At 45.2% G+C, this 22,568-nt stretch overlaps 1 protein-coding gene across 1 annotated transcript; it reads right to left on the reverse strand.

Moving 5' to 3' along the window:
- Nucleotides 1–4: 4 nt before the first annotated feature.
- Nucleotides 5–21,595, reverse strand: LOC115167937 (potassium voltage-gated channel subfamily G member 1). Its single transcript, XM_029722692.1, has 3 exons — nucleotides 21,478–21,595; nucleotides 3,088–3,981; nucleotides 5–1,487 (listed from the first exon to the last, which is right to left on the reverse strand). Exons 2-3 carry the CDS (start codon nucleotides 3,898–3,900, stop codon nucleotides 714–716), a joined length of 1,587 nt encoding a protein of 528 aa, XP_029578552.1. The 5' UTR covers nucleotides 3,901–3,981; nucleotides 21,478–21,595; the 3' UTR covers nucleotides 5–713.
- Between the last annotated feature and the right edge of the window lie 973 nt (nucleotides 21,596–22,568).

Here is a 22,568-nt window from a genome sequence, read left to right on the forward strand (position 1 = left end):
CAGCTTCAGTTCAGTTGTAAATATTTAGCAACCAACAACATTATTTAGAAATACATTTTTAAGATACGGAGCATACAACAACTACGGACATATACATGTTTCTTCAATGTTTCATACATAAAATTGCATATGAAACCCCTAACAGTGCTGAGCACCAATACACCTCCAATACATCTAACTCTTAAGAAATATGGTTATGGACTGGACTCTTCACAATTGAGACACAAAAATGAATAAGAAATCGATCACATATTACATATAGCTTATACTGTAGGTTATTTTTTATTTATGCATTTATGGAATATAATGTACTGTTATACAGCAAAATGTCAATGATCTAATACGATTCATTACAATCTTCTTTCTGTTATTGTGCAGATCTGGTTTCTGGGAACATTTCTGGCCTATATTACATCATAATGGCAGACAGAGACGATATCGTCCAGAGAAACTAAAACATTTTTAGCAGAGCATTGCCAGGTCCTCTTAACCCTTATTTGTTTCTCTCTCAGATTTTCTCTCTGTAGTCTCTGTGCTTTGTGTCCTTGATTTTTTTTCTCTCATCATCCACAGCCATTTGGGTCGCTGTTCACAGATGAAGTTGACAAGTCCTAACCCCTCTTTTGTTTTATTCTCTCTGTGCTTTGTGTCCTCCCTCCTCCACCTACTGCTCCTCCTGCTGCTCCTCCTTCTTCTCCTCCTCCTCCTCCTCTTCAGTCATCCCGGTCCCTGGTCTCAGAGGAGCCACAGCTGGGGTAGTCACTCTTCAGCGACATGTTACTTCCCAGCCCACCCATCCTCCTGCGTAACAGGAAGTGTGTCCGTCTTTGCAGTAGCCTCTGCTGCTCCTGCTTCAGTTCCACGTAGGACCGGGAGAACGTATGAAAGATGGAGGTGACTGGGAATGCCATGAGAAGAATCCCGCTCAGGATACTGCTTAGCGCCACCACCTGACCCGGGATGCTCCTTGGAACCATGTCCCCGTAGCCCACTGTTGTCATGGTAATGACAGCCCACCAGTAGGTGGCGGGGATACTGCTGAACTCGTGGGTGGCGGCCATCTCATTCTCGATGAGGTAGAGCAGCGGGGAGAAGAGGGCAATGGCTACACAGAGGAAGAGGAGGAGCAACCCAAACTCCCGTGTGCAGCGCCGCGCTGTCAGCCCCAGAGTCTGCAGGCCCAAGGAGTGGCGGGCCAGCCGCATCACATATAGGATCCTCAGGGCGCGGAGTATCCGGAGCACAAGACCCACCTTATCCAGGTAACTACTTCCCGAGCCCAGTTTCTTCTCCCCCTGGTAGCTGTCCACTACCAGGGTGATATAGTAGGGCAGGATTGCCACCACGTCTATGAGGTTCAGAGGGCGTCTCAGGAAGGCTAGTTTGTCTCGGTCCTGGATGAAGCGCAGGGTGAACTCTAGGGAGAACCAGCCCACACACACCGTCTCCACAATGAAGATGTTGTAGCACATCTGGGAGCACTTGCCCTAAGAGACACGAGATACTGGTTATCACCTGTATATAAATATCTAGCATATACAGCAGTGTTCTGTACACCAAGCCACAAGGTGTATAGGCTTTTGTTCTGAACTCATTGACTTTTTGTTGTTGCAAAAGTAGTTTGACACTAGAGGGAGCTATGGTGCTGCCTAAAATCTAAGGTACGTTATTGAGGTATGCCAAATTCTATTCCTCAAATGTCAAATTGTAGACGGCAGGGCATTAAACACAGACTCCATTCATTACAGCCCAAATATTTTCTGTTCACAGCTTGTTACCAATATTTTTTATGTTCTCTGTTCTCTGCTCAGACGGTTCTGCACAGAGTGAGGTGCTGTGAAAGTACGTGTTGCTTTATTCAGCTACATAAAATATTTTAAAAATCTATGTACTGAAACAAAAACATAAACAAATTCCTGAATTTAGTTAACACGAAATAATGCTCTCCAAGGCCGAAGGTTATGTATTATTTGGGAGGTTGTTTCTTAGAAATTGTTTTTCAATTGTGGATATTAAATTAGTAACCAATTCAAAGCACATACGGAATGATATAAAGTGGCCTTTGAGTTGATTCTATTTCAGAAGAAAGCATGCAGTATTATTTATTCAGCTCATAAAAGATTTTTAAAAATCTATGTACTGAAACAAAAACATAAACAAACTCCTGAATTTAGTTAACACAAAATAATGCTCTCCAAAGCCGAAGGTTATGTATTATTTGGAAGGTTGTTTTTTAGAAATTGTTTTTCAATTGTAAATATTCAATTGTTAACTGATTCAAAGCACATACGGTATGATATAAAGTGGCCTTTGAGTTGATTCTATTTCAGAAGAAAGCACGCAGTATTATTATGAAACACGCCCACAGAGTAGGAAACGACTTATACCAGTGTATCATTTCTACACAGAGTGTACAATAAGCTTTTTCTCAGACAGAACAGTGTTTAGATAGCAAAGTACTCCTCTTCAATTGATTCTAACCGTCTAACAATAGAATCTATCAGGGATGCAATTTTGGAATGCAGTGCTCAGGTATCAGCCTTTGAAGCACCATCTAATGTCCATCACCTCTGGGGTAATGAATGACCTTCTCGGTTAAAAAATATGTTCCATGATGGTTACAACCAGATAACTGAGGGTAAAAATGAATTAATTGCCTTTGCTCCACCTGGAAGTACTCTCCTAGAACGCACAGTGAAACCAGAGATGTGCAGTGGTGTGTGTGTGTGTGTGTGTGTGTCACTCCAATTTTCTTTTTATCTGGCTACCGAGGCCAAAAAAAGAGGAATTACTGCAGTGATTCAAGTCAGCCACGTTAATGAGCATGTATATTACATTCGAACAAGACTTTTCCAAATTTTTCAGATGTGTTTTCTTTGCAAATTATAGCCCATGCATGTAATCCATTATAAGTTTAACTTGACAAATGCTCTTTGTGCTTTACATTACAGCTCTGATATTCAAAATGTTTAGTTTTTTTTACAATTTCAAAGTGCAGGTTTTGTTATCAAGTGTCTGGGAAGTGTACAGAGTGTATGACCTGTTGCCCTGTACTGAGGCCTCCTGGTCCTCAACATTTCCACCTACTTGCTCCTCCTCCTCTCTCATGGCTGGCATGGTACTGATGGACAGGTTCACAGCCGTGATGGTGACAAACAGCACCGACAGACAGGCAAAGATCTTTCCTGGCAGGCCCGAGTGGGGCCTCTCCACCATGTCCCTCAGCTTGTTCATACAATGTCCCATCCGGGTCTCCGTAGCCAGGGCGGTGGAACCCCTACGGTGCCCGCTGTCCGTGTCCATCATCAGCTCCTCCTCCTCGTCCTCCTGGGCAGCCCGCTCCAACTCGTCACACTCATCCACCCGCTGGATGAGGCGGCGACGGCAGCACCACTCCAGGTTCTCTTCAGGGACCCCCCAGTAGTGCAGCTCCTCCCTGAAGGAGAGGGCACACATCTCCCTGAGGGACCGCAGCTTCCCAGCCCGCAGGAAGGTCAGGATGATGCGGAAGGCACAGGGCGAGCGGTCGAAGAAGAACTCGTTTCGAGCGATGTCGTAATCATCGCAGATGCACATGATCTCGTCGAAGCTGCTGCAGAGGCGCAGCTGGCCTAGTCGGGACAGGGGGAAGTCCTCCAAGGTGGTCCAGGGTAGTTGATAACGCAGCCCACCCACGTTGATGATGACGTGGAGTTTATGGGTAGCGAAGAGCGAGGTAGCATTCGTGAGGAGGTGGTCTGAGTCCTCGGGAAGTAATTGGGCCCGTTTGTAGTAGGCCCCCTTGAGGGCCTCCTGCTCTGACAGGGGCGGAGGTTGAGGGAGGAGGAGGAGGGAGGCATCAGAGGCACAGCTCAGAGCGCTGTAGTCGTAGTCCGAGCCATCACCTGCCAGCAGCGTCATCTTTACCTATACAGGAACAACCCCTCTACCTCCATCGCTGGTCACATCCCTGTGGTCGACCTCTCTCTGGCACATGCTTACCTTTAGAAGGAGAGGAAAGGACAAACACAAAATTCTATGTATCATTATTTCATAATCTCATATGCAAAGGGTACAGGCACTGGGTAGGCCTACATGTACTACAAAGGAACATTCGTAGATTGTTCTTTGTTGGCTTGCGGGTTCCAGGACCAGGTTGAACTCTTTCCTGATTAAGATCTTTGTGTTCTTTGAGGAAAGTTCTTGTTGTTGAAAATATGGTTCTTTGGAATGTCAAAAGATTCCTGGCCTTTTTATTGAGTGTTAAAGCCACCAACTGAACATATTAGACAATAAGTATTTAAAAATACTTTTGCTTGAAATTATGTTTTAAAATGTAGGATGTCATACACATCAAACTCCAAGTCCTCCTCCACCCCAACCCCAGCAAAGATATTGCATAATTTTTCTGAGGTAAAAGCACACTGTCTGAAAAACACACCGATGACTCCAAAGTTCACCCTTTTGGTGAGTGACTTTTTCCTAACGTTACATCTTTTCATTTAACTGAATTACTGACATAACTTTAGTAGTGTAGCTTGGTAGTTAGCTACAAAATACCGTCTCTGCTTTGACTTTTCTGGCTGGTAGCAAATAAAAATGAGCTGGGAAGATAGGACGAGCAGCTGGCTATGTCCACACAACTCGGTGGACATTTCTCTTTAGTAACTTTATTAACTGTGCTACCTTGTTTTTAGTAGCATTGGTATTCTTGGCATATTTGTTTAATGACTACCCACAATTATTTTTGATGTCAGTCAGTCATTCACAATATCTTGATTAAGATCGAAGATAATGTTGGTTAATGTAATAATGGTAGCTAGCTAGCTAGTTTTACATGTACTGTTCATATGGGGGAATGTACTTGCTAACAGAGAGGAAGAGGCTGTCACGAGCGGAATGAACAGTTTAAGGAGTGAGTCAAGCGCAGGAGACGGAGGTCCGTGAGAACAAACTTAATTTAATAAGTCCACGGGCAAGATTCATATACAGCTGGGAGCATAACAGTCAGAAAGAATGAATAAAAGAAGCTCCGCGCAAAAAGCCGACGGGGCACAGCCCGACAACCCTAATGCCTAGATAATAGACGTAACACCACACGTAACAACGAACAATCCCGCACAAATCCTAGCTAAACACAGACAGACTAAATAACCCCCCCACTAATGACAAACACAAAACAGGTGCAAACAAAAACAGACATAACTAATAGACACTGAAACACAGATCGGTGGCAGCTAGTAGGCCGGCGACGACGACCGCCGAGCGCCGCTCGACCGAGGAGAGGCGCCCCCTTCTGTGGATGTTGTGACAGTACCCCTCCCCTGACGCGCGGGTCCCGCAGCGCGCCGACGCCGGCCTCGAGGACGACCCGGAGGGCGAGGCGCTGGGCGATCCAGGCGGAGGTTGTGGAAATTCCGCAACATGGCTGGATCCAGAATGTCCCTCGCCGGTACCCAGCACCTCTCCTCCGGACCGTACCCCTCCCAGTCCACGAGGTACTGTAGGCCCCCCACCCGACGTCGGGAGTCCAAGATGGCCCGGACTGTGTACGCCGGGGCCCCTCCGATGTCCAGGGGGGGCGGGGGGACCTCCTGCACCTCAGCGTCCTGCAGCGGACCAGCTACCACCGGCCTGAGGAGAGACACATGAAACGAGGGGTTAATACGGTAATATATAGGAAGTTGTAACCTATAACACACCTCGTTTATTCTCCTCAGGACTTTGAATGGCCCCACAAATCTCTGACCCAGCTTCCGGCAGGGCAGGCGGAGGGGCAGGTTCCGGGTCGAGAGCCAGACTCTATCCCCCGGGTTAAACACGGGGGCTTTACTGCGGTGGCGGTCAGCGCTCTCTTTGTGTCGTTCTCCAGCCTTCTTTATACACTCCTGGACCGCATTCCAGGTTTCCCTAGAGCGCAAGACACATTCCTCCACCGCAGGAGCCTCTGTCTGGCTCTGTTGCCATGGCACCAGGACCGGCTGATACCCCAACACGACCTGGAAGGGTGACAGGTTAGTAGAGGAGTGGCGCTGAGAATTCTGGGCCATCTCGGCCCAGGGTACGAACCGCGCCCACTCCCCTGGCCGGTCCTGGCAATATGACCGCAGAAACCTGCCTACATCCTGGTTAATGCTCTCTACCTGCCCATTACTCTCGGGGTGGAAACCCGAGGTCAGGCTGACCGAGACCCCCAGCCTCTCCATAAATGACCTCCACACCCTGGACGTGAACTGGGGACCCCAATCAGATACGATATCCTCGGGCACCCCGTAGTGCCGGAAGACGTGGGTGAATAGGGCCTCCGCGGTCTGTAGGGCCGTAGGAAGACCGGGCAACGGAAGCAGACGGCAGGACTTCGAGAACCGATCCACAACAACCAGGATCGTAGTATTTCCCTGAGATGGCGGGAGATCCGTAAGGAAATCCACCGAGAGGTGAGACCAAGGTCGTTGTGGAACGGGGAGGGGCTGTAATTTCCCTCGAGGCAGGTGCCTAGGAGCCTTGCACTGGGCGCACACCGAACAGGAAGAGACATAGTGTGTTACATCCTCTACCAAGGTGGGCCACCAGTACTTCCCCCTCAGGCCTCGCACTGTCCGTTCCACCCCAGGGTGACCCGAGGAGGGTAAAGTGTGGGCCCATCGGATCAAGCGATCGCGGACACCCAGCGGGACGAACTTCCGACCCGCGGGACATTGAGGTGGATTGGGTTCGAACCGACCCACCCGCTCGATGTCCGCATCCACCTCCCACACCACCGGTGCCACCAGACAGGAAGCCGGGAGTATGGGAGTGGGATCGATGGTCCGCTCCTCGGTGTCGTAGAGACGTGACAGTGTGTCGGCCTTCCGGTTCCGAGAACCCGGAATGTAAGAAAGGGTGAACTGAAACCTCATAAAGAACATGGCCCACCTGGCTTGACGAGGATTAAGTCTCCTCGCTGCCCGGATGTACTCCAGGTTACGGTGGTCGGTCCAGATGAGAAAAGGATGACGTGCCCCCTCAAGCCAATGTCTCCACACTGTCAAAGCCTTGACCACGGCTAACAACTCCCTGTCCCCCACATCATAGTTGCGCTCCGCCGGGCTCAGCTTCTTAGAAAAGAATGCGCAGGGGCGGAGCTTCGGAGGAGCGCCCGAACGCTGCGAAAGCACAGCTCCCACCCCAGCCTCGGACGCGTCCACCTCCACTATGAATGGCAAAGAGGGATCCGGATGCGCCAGCACCGGAGCGTTGGTAAACAGAACCTTCAGACGACGGAAGGCTCTGTCCGCCTCTGCCGACCACCGCAATTGCACCGGACCCCCTTCATCAGTGAGGTAATGGGAGCTGCCACCTGGCCAAAACCCCGGATAAACCTCCGGTAATAATTGGCGAACCCCAAGAACCGCTGCACCTCCTTCACAGTGGTAGGGGTCGGCCAATTACGCACAGCCGTAACGCGGTCATCTTCCATCACCACCCCTGTGGTGGAAATGCGATATCCCAGAAAAGAAACGGCTTGTTGGAAGAACTCACATTTCTCAGCCTTGACATATAGGTCATGCTCCAGCAGCCGCCCAAGCACTTTACGCACCAGAGCCACATGCGCGGCGCGAGTGGCGGAGTAGATCAGGATGTCATCGATGTACACCACCACCCCCTGCCCGAGCATGTCCCTGAGAACCTCGTCCACAAAGGATTGGAAGACGGCGGGAGCATTCTTTAACCCATACGGCATGACGAGGTACTCATAATGGCCAGATGTGGTACTAAATGCGGTCTCCATCTCGGATACGCACCAGGTTATACGCGCTCCTGAGATCTAGTTTTGTGAAAAAGCGCGCCCCGTGAAATGACTCCACGGCCGTAGCAATGAGAGGTAGTGGGTAACTGAACCCCACTGTGATAGAATTTAGACCTCTATAGTCAATGCACGGGCGCAGGCCTCCCCCCTTCTTCTTCACAAAAAAGAAACTCGAGGAGACGGGTGATTTAGATGGCCGAATGTATCCCTGTCTCAAGGATTCAGTGACGTATGTCTCCATAGCCACTGTCTCCTCCTGCGACAGAGGATACACGTGACTTTTAGGAAGGGCCGCGCCAGCCTGGAGGTTTATCACACAATCCCCCTGTCGATGGGGTGGTAATTGAGTCGCCTTCGTTTTACTGAAGGTGATAGCCAAATCGGCATATTCAGAGGGAATGCGTACAGTGGAGACTTGGTCTGGACTCTCCACCGTGGTTGCACCGATGGAAACTCCTATACACCTACCTGAGCACTCCCTCGACCACCCCTTAAGAGCCCCCTGCCCCCATGAAATCTGAGGATTGTGAGAGGCTAGCCAGGGAAGTCCCAGCACCACCGGAAATGCCGGGGAATCAATAATGAACAGGCTGATACGTTCCTCATGACCCCCCTGCGTTACCATGACCAGCGGCACTGTTACCTCCCTCACTTGGCCAGACCCTAGTGGTCGACTATCTAAAGCGTGCACGGGGAAGGGTTGGTCCAGTTTAACCAGGGGGATCCCTAACTTATCAGCAACACTTTGGTCCATGAAACTCCCAGCTGCGCCTGAATCGACTAGTGCCTTATACTGGGAGTGAGGGGAAAACTCTGGGAAGAAAACAGAGACATACATGTGATCGACAGGGGGCTCTGAGTGAGGTTGGTGCTGACTCACCTGGGGGTTCGATGGAGTGCTCTGCCTGCCATCTGAGTTCCCGGGAGGACCTCTCCAGCACCGGTCCGCAGTGTGTCCTCTACGGCCACAGTGGGTGCAGGAGAGGCCCCCCCCTCCGGTCCTCCTAGCAGCAGTCCCTCCAAGCTCCATGGGCATTGGAGCAGGAGGGATGGGAGGTGGAATGAATAGGCCCCGATCGGAACGTCCCCGGGCAGCTAGCAGGTTGTCCAGCCTGATGGATAAATCAATTAACTGGTTCAGCGTGGTGGTATAGTCCCGGCAAGCCAGCTCCCGGCGGACGTCCTCACGTAGACTACACCTGTAGTGGTCAATCAGGGCCCGCTCATTCCACCCCGATCCGGCGGCCAGAGTCCGGAACTCCAGAGCAAAGTCCTGAGCGCTCCTCGTCTCCTGCCTCAGATTAAATAATCGCTCGCCCGCCGCCTTGCCCTCCGGGGGATGATCGAATACCGCCCGGAAGCGGCGAGCGAACTCTGGGTAGTTGTCTTTCGCGGAGTCTGGGCCCTCCCAGACGGCGTTGGCCCATTCCAGGGCTCTACCCGTGAGGCACGAGACGAGAACGCTCACCCTCTCTTCATCGGAGGGAGAGGGCCGAACGGTCGCCAGGTACAGGTCCAACTGGAGCAAAAACCCCTTGCACCCAGCGGCCGTCCCGTCGAACTCCCTGGGAGCCATTATCCGTATCCCGCTTATACTGGGTTCGGTTGGATTCGGTAGGGGCGCAGGGTGATGAATTGGTCCTGGTGGGGGTGATGGAGCGACTCGCTCCCAGCTCTCCAATCGGGTCAGCACCTGGTCCATGGCCGTGCCCAGTTGCTGGAGGAGGCTGGCATGTTGGGAGACTTGTTCCTCCATTGACAATGTTCCTGTCCCTGCTGACTCCATATTTGGTGCGGGATTCTGTCACGAGCGGAATGAACAGTTTAAGGAGTGAGTCAAGCGCAGGAGACGGAGGTCCGTGAGAACAAACTTAATTTAATAAGTCCACGGGCAAGATTCATATACAGCTGGGAGCATAACAGTCAGAAAGAATGAATAAAAGAAGCTCCGCGCAAAAAGCCGACGGGGCACAGCCCGACAACCCTAATGCCTAGATAATAGACGTAACACCACACGTAACAACGAACAATCCCGCACAAATCCTAGCTAAACACAGACAGACTAAATAACCCCCCCACTAATGACAAACACAAAACAGGTGCAAACAAAAACAGACATAACTAATACACACTGAAACACAGATCGGTGGCAGCTAGTAGGCCGGCGACGACGACCGCCGAGCGCCGCTCAACCGAGGAGAGGCGCCCCCTTCTGTGGATGTTGTGACAGAGGCAAAGCATCTTTGTTGCTAGTTAGGATTTTTAATTGACTTTATGTATACTGCAATTTAACTTATAAGTTCATTCAAATAAGTGGTCTGTTCATGTCACAGAGGTAGTAGGCCTAAATCCTTTGACTTTTAAATAGGAAAACATATTTTTCCATTTAAAGGATTACTATGTAATCAGGACAGTCGTGAAGAGGGCACAACAAAGCCAATTCCCCCTCAGGAAACTAAAAATATTTGGCATGGGTCCTGAGATCCTCAAAAGGTTCTACAGCTGCAACATCGAGAGCATCCTGACTGGTTGCATCACTGCCTGGTACGGCAATTGCTCGGCCTCTGACAGCAAGGCACTACAGAGTGTAGTGCGTACGGCCCAGTACATCACTGGGGCTAAGCTACCTTCCATCCAGGATCTCTACACCAGGCGGTGTCAGAGGAAGGCCCTAAAAATTGTCAAAGACCCCAGCCACCCCAGTCATAGACTGTTCTCTCTACTACCGCATGGCAAGCGGTACCGGAGTGCCAAGTCTAGGACAAAAAGGCTTCTCAACAGTTTTACCCCCAAACCATAAGACTACTGAACAGGTAATCCCGGACTATTTGCGTTGTGTGCCCCCCCCAACCCCCCCAACCCCTCTTTTACGCTGCTGCTACTCTCTGTTTATCATATATGCATAGTCACTTTAACTATACATTCATGTACATACTACCTCAATCAGCCTGACTAACCGGTGTCTGTATGAAGCCTCGCTACTTTTATAGCCTCGCTACTGTATATAGCCTGTCTTTTTACTCTTGTTTTATTTCTTTACTTACCCATTGATCACCTAATACCTTTTTTGCACTATTGGTTAGAGCCTGTAAGTAAGCATTTCACTGTAAGGTCTACACCTGTTGTATTTGGCGCACGTGACAAATAAACTTTGATTTGATGTGACCATAACGTTCAGTTAACACATAACAGATGTGGAATCAACATGTGCCAGGTCATATGAAAAACTAAAAACATTAATAAATCATTGATTCCCTGTCTTTTCTCATTGTATGTCACTAATAGGCAAAAGCCTCAACAAAATAAACCCTGTTACATGTATTGGTTGATTTTAGATGCTTGAAACGGTTGCTGATTGTGATTGATTTCCCCTGTAATGCACTTAAAAGCTCTGTCTAATGGATAGACAACATATGATTTCACTGTGATGTTGATGCTCGATGGACAACACCTGAAATGATCTGGGGTCTGGTTGTCTAGTGGATGTAATTGTAGTGGATGTCACACATGCTGTTGGTTCTTTACAGCCGTAGGGCAGCCATGTATCATGTAGAGGAGTCATGTAACTATGATTAACACTGGGGTGAGATGATAAATGTACTTGGAACGAAAACACTGGTGAGAACTTGGCAAGACTAATTCATAGCCGAAGGTGATATAGTTAAATGTACAGTACATGGGAATCAAGATCTTATAGCAAACTTCTATTTCAGGACCACTGCATAATGACACTGCATACACAGTACACACACTCACACACACACACAGATACAGACACATAGGCAGGTAGACCTAGACTCAGCGATATGCTATCATCATACAGAGCAGGGTGACTTCCTGCTTACAAAAATGGATTTCTAATCTGCCAATATTGGCTCTTCCCAATATGAACATTACTGCCACATTGGTTCAACAACATTGGGCAAATGTAGTTGTTCTTGATGTCCCCCTGCTTGTACATCATATGGCTGACCCCTATACCTTTAAGGCAGCTAAGCAGAGGCAACCACAACCCCAGTACACGGTTCAGTCACAATAGACTGATCATTATCGTCTAATGATGCAACACTAAACCCACACCGTTGGTCCCTGTTACATAAAGATACAATGTACACATATTTGAACACGTTTACTCATCTAGATGAATTGATATAAACATAGCCAACCATTTTCTGTCAGAAAACATCTGCTATCCATTGCGTAACAGTTGCAGTGTAGTTTTTCCAGTGCTGCTTTGATTTTTTTCAGACTATATGGTAGCTATAGCATTTAGGGATGTATTGATTGCATGTGATACTTAACACTTTTTACAATACAATCACTTCTTAGTTATACAGCCTCACTCTCTGCAACTATGAAGAATAGCCTTTTGTAACACTCCAATTACCATCTTGCTGTGTGTGAAATGACTATCAATCCCACAATACAACACACATTTTAGCTGTAAATAAAAAAACCCTATGACAAAACGTCTAAAAATGTATCGGAGTGCGTCACGGTCAGTAGATGGTTATTAGGCGTTTACACTGTCAGTGCCTCAGGCCAATGATTACTTCTCTCTGTTTCCCACCTGTCACATTAGAGTGAACCACCCCAAGCGAAGCCAAAGATGATGTAGTACATTGACATTCACCTATTCCTCTCATTTAGCCTGCTTGGTTTCCTATGGGAGCAATCTGTGTTTGGTTTGCCACTGGTTGTTTCTAAAGAACAGAGGGCCCCATCTTAAATAGAAGGGGGAAAGTATCTTAATAATACTAATGATAATGCATTTAATATGTATAGTGCTTTTCATTACAGTGTTATCTCAAAGCTCTACATAGGCAAAACTATAAATAATGATAATAAAATACAATATATAGTACATGTGGCACCGTGAGAGACATGGGCATAGATGTGGCTGAAGGATGCCCAGTTCAGCACCATGAACAGAGCCAGCCACCTCAGCACAGGAGACAGGTGTGCTCACTTCAGCACCGTGGGCAGCGGCATTGGCTGCAGCATAGTGGACAGCGGCACTCAGTTCAGCCTGTGGAAAGCTGCACTGCCTTCGGCCCCAGGCCACCCGAAGACAGCGCCACAGCTCTGCTCACCCAACACACCTGTGTAGGATTACTAATCAGCACACCTGCAAGGCATTCCCTAATCAACTGACTGGCACAAGAGTGCAGGCTGGACCTCACTCAAGTGAAGCAGTTAGGAAGACAGCCAGAGCGTGCCTACTCGTCAACCTTGTGGACTAAAACTCCAGAGACACTAAAAAGCTTAGCAAGTAAAAGCTGTAAAACTAAAAGCTAAAGTAAAAGCGTCTGAAACTTGAACTCTTTTGTTGTGTGTTTACTCATTGCCGCTTGTGTAGTTGGGCACACCCCACTCTTCCTGACAATAAACATTCTACATTTTGAATCAAGGCAGGAAGTAGCAATAATATGTACTAAAAGGACTTTCCAGATGAGGACTATAGGAATGACAGTCTGTAGAAATGTGTTTTAAGGCTGTTTTAAAAGTTCTGATTGATGGAGCAGCTCTCAGATGATTAGGGAGCTGAAGGCTCGGTCCCCATAGTACGGAGACGTGTCTTGGGGAATTGAAGCAGTAGGGAGTTGCTGAGAGTGCGAGGTGGCTTATTGATAGAATTGAGGTCACTGATGTAGGTGGGTCTCAATGCAATCAAGGCTTTAAAACACTAGGAGGATTATTTTAAGTCAATCGTATAGAGCCTGGAAGCCAGTGGAGTTCAGCAAGGATGGGGTTGTTGATTAATCGCTCTGGATAAGAGGGTCTGATAGATGACTCAAATGGAAATGGAAAGTGTATATGTGGATATGTACGAGATGGGGTGAGGAGAAACATTTCGGTCACGATGGACAGCAGCTTGAATCTGCTCAACCACTTGAACAAACTATACAGGCCACTTTTGTGATGGCCAATGACACTGCAGTTATTCTCAGCAGCATTCTGTATCTTGATGGAGTACTCAAAACATATCACCAGTAGTGTGACAAATAGACCATTTTAGTTTCAACAAACGGTGTCCTATCTGCTTATAAAATCCTAAATATCCAGTAAAATGAAATGGCCATTAAATTTGCTCATTTATTGATGCTCCAAGGATATTATACTGATAGATACCGATCTGTAAGAAACATTATTGTGAGACATTATTCAAATCCTTTCCACTTCTTTGCCTAAAGACAGTAAAAAGAACGTTCCACTCTAAATTGCAGAACAATTATGTCTTCTTCATGCTCCAAAGATAAAATTCTCAAATCAATGAAATTCCTCTCCCCTTCTTCGCCCAAAGACATGGATGGCAAAGACCAGATAGATAAAACCCTTCAATCGCTCTGGCACCGTTTGTTTTCTCTCTGGGGCCAGTAGTAACAGGTGGTCCTTTGGCCTGTTTCCAGTCACAGGAGCACCCGTGAAGTAGTTGTGTTTTAGAACTCTACTGTGCCTTTAAAACACCTCCTTGAGGGAGAGCTGTATCTCCCAGAAATCTCTGAGGAAGAGATGAAACAACACGGAGCCAGAGAAATGTTTCTCTCTCCACCAGATCGCCTAAGGTCTGGCCCTCTGTCGATGGGCCTCTCCGTGCCGGTGCTATGCCGTGCTATCTATCGCAGCTTTGCCAAAGGGCATGTTCTCTCCAGATTGCTTGTGAGTCACTGGCCTGGGCTGTGATTCTTTCTATCTGCAGAGCTCATGCGTCTCCAACTGTGCTTCGAGAAACTGACACAAACTGTCTTTGAAAAGCACTACCAGATTATACAGGACATTTCAAGGGTCTGAGAAAGGCTATTACCAAAATTTTAGAGTTGTCTGTGGCTTCGAAATGTAACACAAATACAACAGATTTCCTACAGCGCCTTGAGAATCTGACTCAAACTGCTTTGGAAATGTAGTGAGCAACTCACTTCAAGTGTCTGAGAAAGGCTATAACTGAGATCCTGGCGTCGTGTCGTTCACGGCATGGTAATGGGCCAAATATAAAGTTGATCAGAGGTGATCCTTATTTGGTGATATTTTCTCAATTCTGGCACACTTTAAATCAACATTGAAGTTTATGTTAGCTTTTAGAAGCCATTGGTTTGGTCATGAGTAAAATATGCTTTGGTTTCAGATAAGTCTGTGTAAAAACAAATACATTATACTTGATACAATGCCTAAATTCATCTTATTGAGTCCTTTTTGATCTATACACTTATATGTTAAGTTTAGATCCAATGTCCACATTTTGCTAATCTCTTATATTTACAATTCAATACAGAATCAAGGTCTGTGAAATTCAAAACTCAGGTTGAATTTGAATATGCAAATCATATACAGTACCAGTCAAAACTTTGGACACACCTACTCATTCCAGGGTTTTTCTTAATTTTTTACTATTTTCTACATTGTCAAATAATAGTGAAGACATCAAAACTATGAAATAACACATATGGAATCATGTGGTAACCAAAAAAGTGTTAAACAAATCATTTGAGATTATATTTGAGATTCTTCAAAGTAGCCAGCCTTTGCCTTGATGACAGCTTTGCACACTCTTGGCATTCTCTTGCACACTCTTGGCACAGCCTTCCCTGTAGCTCAGTTGGTAGAGCATGGTGTTTGCAACACCAGGGTTGTGGGTTCGATTCCCACAGGGGGCCAGCACAGAAAAAAAAAATAATGTATGAAATGAAATGTATGCATTCACTACTGTAAGTCGCTCTGGATAAGGGCGTCTGCTAAATGACTAAAAATGTAAAAAAATGTAAATGTAAATTCTCTCAACCAGTTTCATGAAGTAGTCACCTGAAATGCATTACAATTAACAGGTGTGCCTTGTTAAAAGTTAATTTGTGGAATTTCTTTCCTTCATATTGCTTTTGAGACAATCAGTTGTGTTGTGTCAAGGTAGGTTTGGTATACAGAAGATAGCCCTATTTGGCAAAAGACCAAGTCCATATTATGGCAAGAACAGCTCAAATAAGCAAAGAGAAATGACAGTCCATCATTACTTTAAGACATGAAGGTCAGTCAATGCGTAAAATTTCAAGAATTTTGAACGTTTCTTCAAGTGCAGTCGCAAAAACCATCAAGTGCTATGATGAAACTGGCTCTCATGAGGATCGCTACAGGAAAGGAAGACCCAGAGTTACCTCTGCTGCAGAGGATAAGTTAACTAGAGTTACCAGCCTCAGAAATTGCAGCCCAAATAAATAATTCACAGAGTTCAAGTAACAGACACATCTCAACATCAACTGTTCAGAGGAGACTGTGTGAATCAGGCCTTCATGGTCGAATTGCTGCAAAGAAACCACTACTAAAGGACACCAATAATAAGAAGAGACTTACTTGGGCCAAGAAACTTGAGCAATGGATATTAGACCGGTGGAAATCTGTCCTTTGGTCTGATGAGTCCAAATTTGAGATTTCTGGTTCCAACCGCCATGTCTTTGTGAGATGCAGAGTATGTGAACGGATGATCTCTGCATGTGTGGTTCCCACTGTGAAGCATGGAGGAGGTGTGATGGTGTGGGGTGCTTTACTGGTGACACTGCCAGTGATTTATTTAGAATTCAAGGCACACTTAACCAGCATGGCTACCACAGCATTCTGCAGCAATATGCCATTCCATCTGGTTTGCATTTGGCGGGAATTTCATTTGTTTTTCAACAGGACAATAACCCAACACACCTCCAGGCTGTGTAAGGGCTATTTGACCAAGAAGGAGAGTGATGGAATTCTGCATCAGATGACCTGGCCTCCATAATTACCCAACCTCAACAAATTTGAGATGGTTTGGGTTGGGTTGGACTGCAGAGTGAAGGAAAAACAGCCAACAAGTGCTCAGCATATGTGGGAACTCCTTCAAGACTTTTGGAAAAACATTCCAGGTGAAGCTGGTTGAGAGAATGCAGAGAGTGTGCAAAGCTGTCATCAAGGCAAAGGGTGGCTACTTTGACGAATCTAAAATATATTTTGATTTGTTTAACACTTTGTTTAATGTTGGTTACTACATGGTTCCATATGTGTTATTTCATAGTTTTGATGTCTTCACTATTATTCTACAATGTAGAAAAGGTGTGTTCAAAGGTGTGTTCAAACTTTTGAGTGGTACTGTATATTTCATTAGTAATACGGTCCGTTATTTTTTATTCCTTTTGTATTCTCTGTCATTATTTAATAATCCTGTCTATGTGGTGTGAGTAGATTGGTAACTATTTTTCACCTTCTACTACAGACGTGTCTTACTTTGCCAAAATGGATCAAAAGAAGTCTGTCTGGAGGACTGGGTCCCTGTTTTTCTAATGGCTTGTGTGCTCTCCTCTCATGGGAGGACTATCCTTCCCATCAACCCGTAACAGTGTCTACATACTGTAGACCTAAAACCATTTGTTTTTGACCCTGATCTCAAATGTGTGGTGCAAGTAGGCTATTCAAGATGACAACAGTATACAGCCTGACCTGGAGTCTTACATTCTCTTCTAATGACCATTCAGACCACATAATGACCATCTGAACAACATTGTTTTCCTATAGAAACCCATATAACTTAATAATGAACTCGAAGTGGGTAGTGTTGAAATGGACTTCTGACCACAGAAATACTGAGCCAATACTCTGTCTCTGTCTCTGTCTCTCTTGCTCTCTCTCTCCCTCTCTGTTTTCAAATCTGTTTTTTATGCAGGCAAGATTCAATGCCTGGAGCAAACCTTACATTGTAAGACCTATGCTAACAGAAACTCCGGCAGGAATTGCGGAATAAAAAAAAGGCCCTTTTCTGATGTAAGTGGGTGGATTTAATAAATACTGACTACATTGGAACAAGAAATATCTCAAGGGATGTAATTGCCTTGCTAGCCCTCACCGTGGTCCACAATATCCAAATGTGATTTACTTTAATCCACACCATACTTTAATACTTCATATCTTTCATATAACCAACGGTTGGTTTCATACAGTATATCGTATATTTTACATACTGTACTTCAGATTTGCATACTTGGATTATGAAATGATAATGAAAAGCATCTTTTTCTTTCCTGTCGCTCTTACTTTAAAAGAAAATCCTTTATGCCATCTTTCTAATTTATGTGTGTAGTGGGGAACCTTTCGACGCCAACCTATGGAGATGTCCTTTCTTGCAGTTGGAGTTGTCTTTACTTCGGTAGATTCTTTCCACTCTCAGCAAATGTCAGGCCGCTAATGGGAATTATCGAACTTTGACCATTTTCTCCATTAATCTTAGTGTCCCGTCCTTGTCCTTCTCCGTGCCCTCAGGACTACCCAGACAGAAGCTGAGAAGACACTGCCAATTCCTCCTTTTCTGCCTGGCTGCTCCATATTATGCCTCATCACTCCTCCTCATCCCCTCAACGCCACAACACCGTGACTGACAATAATTAGGGTAGCACCCAAACGCTCACCCTCAACCCTACACCTTCCACCCTCCACCCTCCACCTTAACGTAACATCCATATTCTTCTTTCTGAAGTGTCTTGACTCTCTACGGCACTGGTTTGGAATAGAGAGTAGTTTTCCCTGTCATATTTAATTGATCATTAGGCTACAGAACTGGAAACATAATTGGCTAATGGACAACACTTGGGGAATTCTGCGCACAATATACTGTGTCTTTCTGCCCAAGGAACTTAGATGTTCTTGTAAATTGTAGAGAGTACCTCTCAATCGTCATAATTTAGATTAATTATGCCCGTAAAATGACATTTGTAAAGCAAAACTTAGTTTCTATCTAGCTATATGAGGTAAGTGTTCTTATCTTGTTCTCGTGGGTTTGGTTCTTATGCATATGGTTTCTTTCTTGTCCATCCACGTTTTCTGTGATCTCTTTGTTTGATATCACACTCTCTGAGTTGGAAAGTAAACTCACAGATGGAACAGAACACAACTTTAGATTGCGTAATGATTATGCAAGATCTCAGCTGTGAGACTGTGTGCATTACATTACCACACATTAGTATCCTGTTATAGTACTGTCCATACCTGTCTCGGTCGGCACAGGGTATGCACGTTTAATTAATGTTCAATTGACCCTAATCCTGCTCTTCACTGATAAAAGAGTCCCAGTAGGGATGTGCACAGGCAGACAGTCTGATGTCTGATGTTCATGAGGAGAACTTCCTGTCCTGTCTGTCCTGTCACTGCAGGGACAGAGTGTTTGAAGGGATTGCTCTGAGTGGCTACTAGACCAAACCAGACCCCACTACAGGCCTCATTGGGATGGTCTGGCAGGGAGGACATTGAACGACAGATAAAAGAGAGATGGAGGGATGAGAGATGGATCGTTTTGGACGAAAAATGAGAAAAAACAACATCCAGTCTTTCTGGAAACCATTATTAGATTTGTGCCAGCCTGAACAGAGAGGAGAAAGTACTTTAGTTGATGGAATGGATTAACAGATCTGGGCTCTAGGAAATTACAACAGGGGACAAAGTTGTTTTGTGTGGAGTTGAGTGAAGGCGGGTACTTTCACCAGTGGTACTGGTAACCAATAGGATAGATTTGATAGAATGGGTAGTGACTCAAAAAGATGGACAGTAGGTTCCTCTGTAAATTATAATCTGCTGTCAGCAAGGATTTGTACTGTAACATGTCAACGTAGAAAAGGAGATTGTAAACGTCTAATGCTGTTTAAATGCACATCGTGTTTTATGCAAGCTTCTGTCTGCTTACTGTTCAGCCAGTGTTGGTTTGCCTAAATTACTCAGACCCAAAATATCTAAATCATTCTAGGTGGGAGATTTGTACTGTACATCAATTGCTATTGAATATTTAATGCTGGAACTAGCCAACGTTTTAAGGCACTCAACTCAAGTTATGTGAAAATGGGGGAAGAGTGAAGTGTTTTGCTCTCCAATCACACACCACCTATCCCAACCTAATTTGTGTTGACAGTTAGCCCTGACCAGAGAGCAGAAAGGGATCTGTAGACTATTTTCCTCAGGTGCATTGAGAATGTAAGTTAATTAATGCCGTTAAAATGGCGACCCTGCAGTCTGATCTAATGACATATAAGGACATGTCGCTCAGGTCCTCCACTTCTAAAGACATCTGGGAATAAGCAGATTACAATTACTCTGGCACTGGCCCAGTCTGAGGGGAATGGGGGAGCATGACTGCTATAGATGTAAATACAAGAAAGTCATTAGTTCATCTCATTAAAATCGGAATGACCTTGCAGAGTGGGTGAAATAGATCTATAGATTACACAACATACATCATAAAGGGGTCTAAAGAAAGAACGTGCATTCTGTGCACGTTTACATTTGAGATTATTGGTAGTATCACAATTGATTAATGACCCTCTTACATATGTGATCTAACAACAGTAGCGCTAGTAAATTAACGCAGCTCATATTGCTTCCCTTCTTAGGTCTGGTATTGCTCATAATTTGCCATTAATCAATTTCCTGTAGTGGCTTTCAGAGATGTAATCAGGGTTTTGAGCATTGCTTCCTTCATGTTTTGCCGGTTGCAACTAAATATAGAATATCTGTGTAGGGGTTTACAGTGTAGAGCAGATTGTATGTAGAGTGTGGAAATGCCTAAAGCAGCCAAAAGTCTCTTACCTCTTTATGCATAGACTCAACATTCGTGTTTGTCAGACTGATATAGCTATCAATGTCTGTCTAACTTGTGTCTCCAAGCTCTGAATACATTAGTGTAGCGGGTCTCTACACTTACAACCAAATATGGGGAACTGTGGGCAAGGAGTATGATAAAACATTGTTATGCAGTTTTTGACTCCAGAAACATATATTATGTTGAGTGACCCATCTGTCAATCAATAGTATTTACTCTGTAATGTTTAATACGTCTGCCAGACTGTGAAATTACTAGGTACCAATAACGCTGGAATTATTGTGTCTTGTGAAGCTTAAATTCTGTCTTTTTGGCCATTTTGAATAGAACATATACTATATTTTCTGTATGTTGTTCAGATGCTACAGCTACGGAATTTCAACAACATCTGGCAAATATATATATCTATTTTTAAAGTGATTTACCATGTACCATATGTAATATATCGGCCACTCTATTACCATGTACTGATCTACGGTATGCTAATCATAGTCATCTGTCAGAGACATGGAGATGGAGTGATACCATTAGAATGAACAGATGGAACCATTGGATACAATCAGAGTGGACAGTAGCTAAAATGTTTATGGCCCTGGAAGAATAGTATATCATTCATATTTAATTCAAAACCTGAGGGGAAATGTAAACTTGCAGTACATACGTAGCTACTGTACATGTGAAAATATCAATGTGTGCAAGAGTATCATTATTAAAAACGTAATAATTCTGTCATCTGAACGTGATGCACGGTTGACACATTTTTCCAACTAACTGTTGCTGAACATAAAAACATGCTCGTTAGATAAACATGATCATAATCATGGCAACTGTGGGCGTGATTAGTACATTAGCAATTCTGATATTACATCACTCAATGGTTTATCATGTGTTACACTGAAAATTACAACAAACTACAGCCCCTAAAATGTTGATAGGGGGGTCAGCATCAACAAATACACACTTACTGAAGTCTTGGTGAATACTGATAGCACTTAGTTGATACCGCCATGCATTTACTGTTACATGAGCTGTCAAAAGGGATTGATATACAGTACAGTATGTGTATTAACATCCTCTGAGATGAGGTAAATAAGAACAAATATGATGAAATACTCACTGTGGTTGCGTGTCAGTTCTTCCCACAGCTGTGAGTTTTAGTTCGTACAAAGTGATCAGAAATACAAGAAAACCTGAAGTCCTAACTGTTGCTGTCGCTTCTGCATCGAACACCAACTCTGCTCTCTCTGCGCACAGGCACAAGGCTTATAGAGTACTAGCAGGCTATTTGATGATCATGAGCAACAGGCTATAGGCTCCCCCTTCCTCTCTACATCAACAGCTAGTCTCGCAGCTCTGACATCACAAGTGGGATGTGCCATTCTGCCATTATTCTGAGAGCTTTTCACAGAAATCCACAGCAACCAGCATCTAGCTGGTGAGCGTAGCGGAGGGTTCCACCTTTGAAACAGGAATAATCACTCTTATTTGACCATAGACTCATGTGGACGGTTTATATTTATACCGCTTGGGGTGGCAGGTAGCTTAGTGGTTAGAGCGTTGGACTAGCAACTGGAAGATTGCAAGATCAAATCCCTGAATCATCAAAAATAAGAATTTGTTCTTAACTCACTTGCCTAGTTATATAAAGATTTCAATATATATATATATTTGTCTCCTGAGGTTCACATAGTGTGGTTCCTCATCACTCTTGTGTACTCCGACAGCCGTCACTGTGTCCAGCATTAGTGGTTGGTGAAGTTCCAGTCTAACATTATCAACAGTACAAAAAAAGTGTTCTTTTTTCACTGTCAGATACCCTCTTCCTCCATCCTATTCTCTATGTCCATTTCAAAATGGTATAAATATATTCACTCAAAATGTTACAGATATAGCCTGCTATCTTAATTTGACCAGTTTCTCAGCAGGAAAATAATCCTGCAGCAACAGGAAATGTGAATTATTATGTGGATTATAATTGTTCAAATTGCTCAAACCCTAATTGCCTAAACCATACACCCCAACCTGAGCACTCTGTTCTGGCGCCTCTGGTCTCTTGGCCCTCCCTCCCAGCTCCTGCTCAGCCCAGTCCAAGCACTTCTCTGTCCTGGCCAATGGTGGAACCATCTTCCCCCTGAAGCTAGGACAGCAGAGCCCCTGCCCATCTTCAAAAAGCACCTGAAACCCTACCTCTTCAAAGAGTATCTTAAA

Source organism: Salmo trutta, chromosome 30 (assembly GCF_901001165.1).
Source record: "Salmo trutta chromosome 30, fSalTru1.1, whole genome shotgun sequence".
NCBI classification, from domain to species: domain Eukaryota; kingdom Metazoa; phylum Chordata; class Actinopteri; order Salmoniformes; family Salmonidae; genus Salmo; species Salmo trutta.

What these genes read in the sequence shown, in the direction of transcription:
- LOC115167937 (XM_029722692.1), bottom strand. Translation starts at nt 3,900, where the DNA reads ATGACGCTGCTGGCAGGTGATGGCTCGGACTACGACTACAGCGCTCTG. An exon ending in TGAGAGAGGAGGAGGAGCAA is followed by an intron (nt 1,488 to 3,087) that starts GTAGGTGGAAAT and finishes CGTGTCTCTTAG; the next exon opens with GGCAAGTGCTCCCAGATGTG.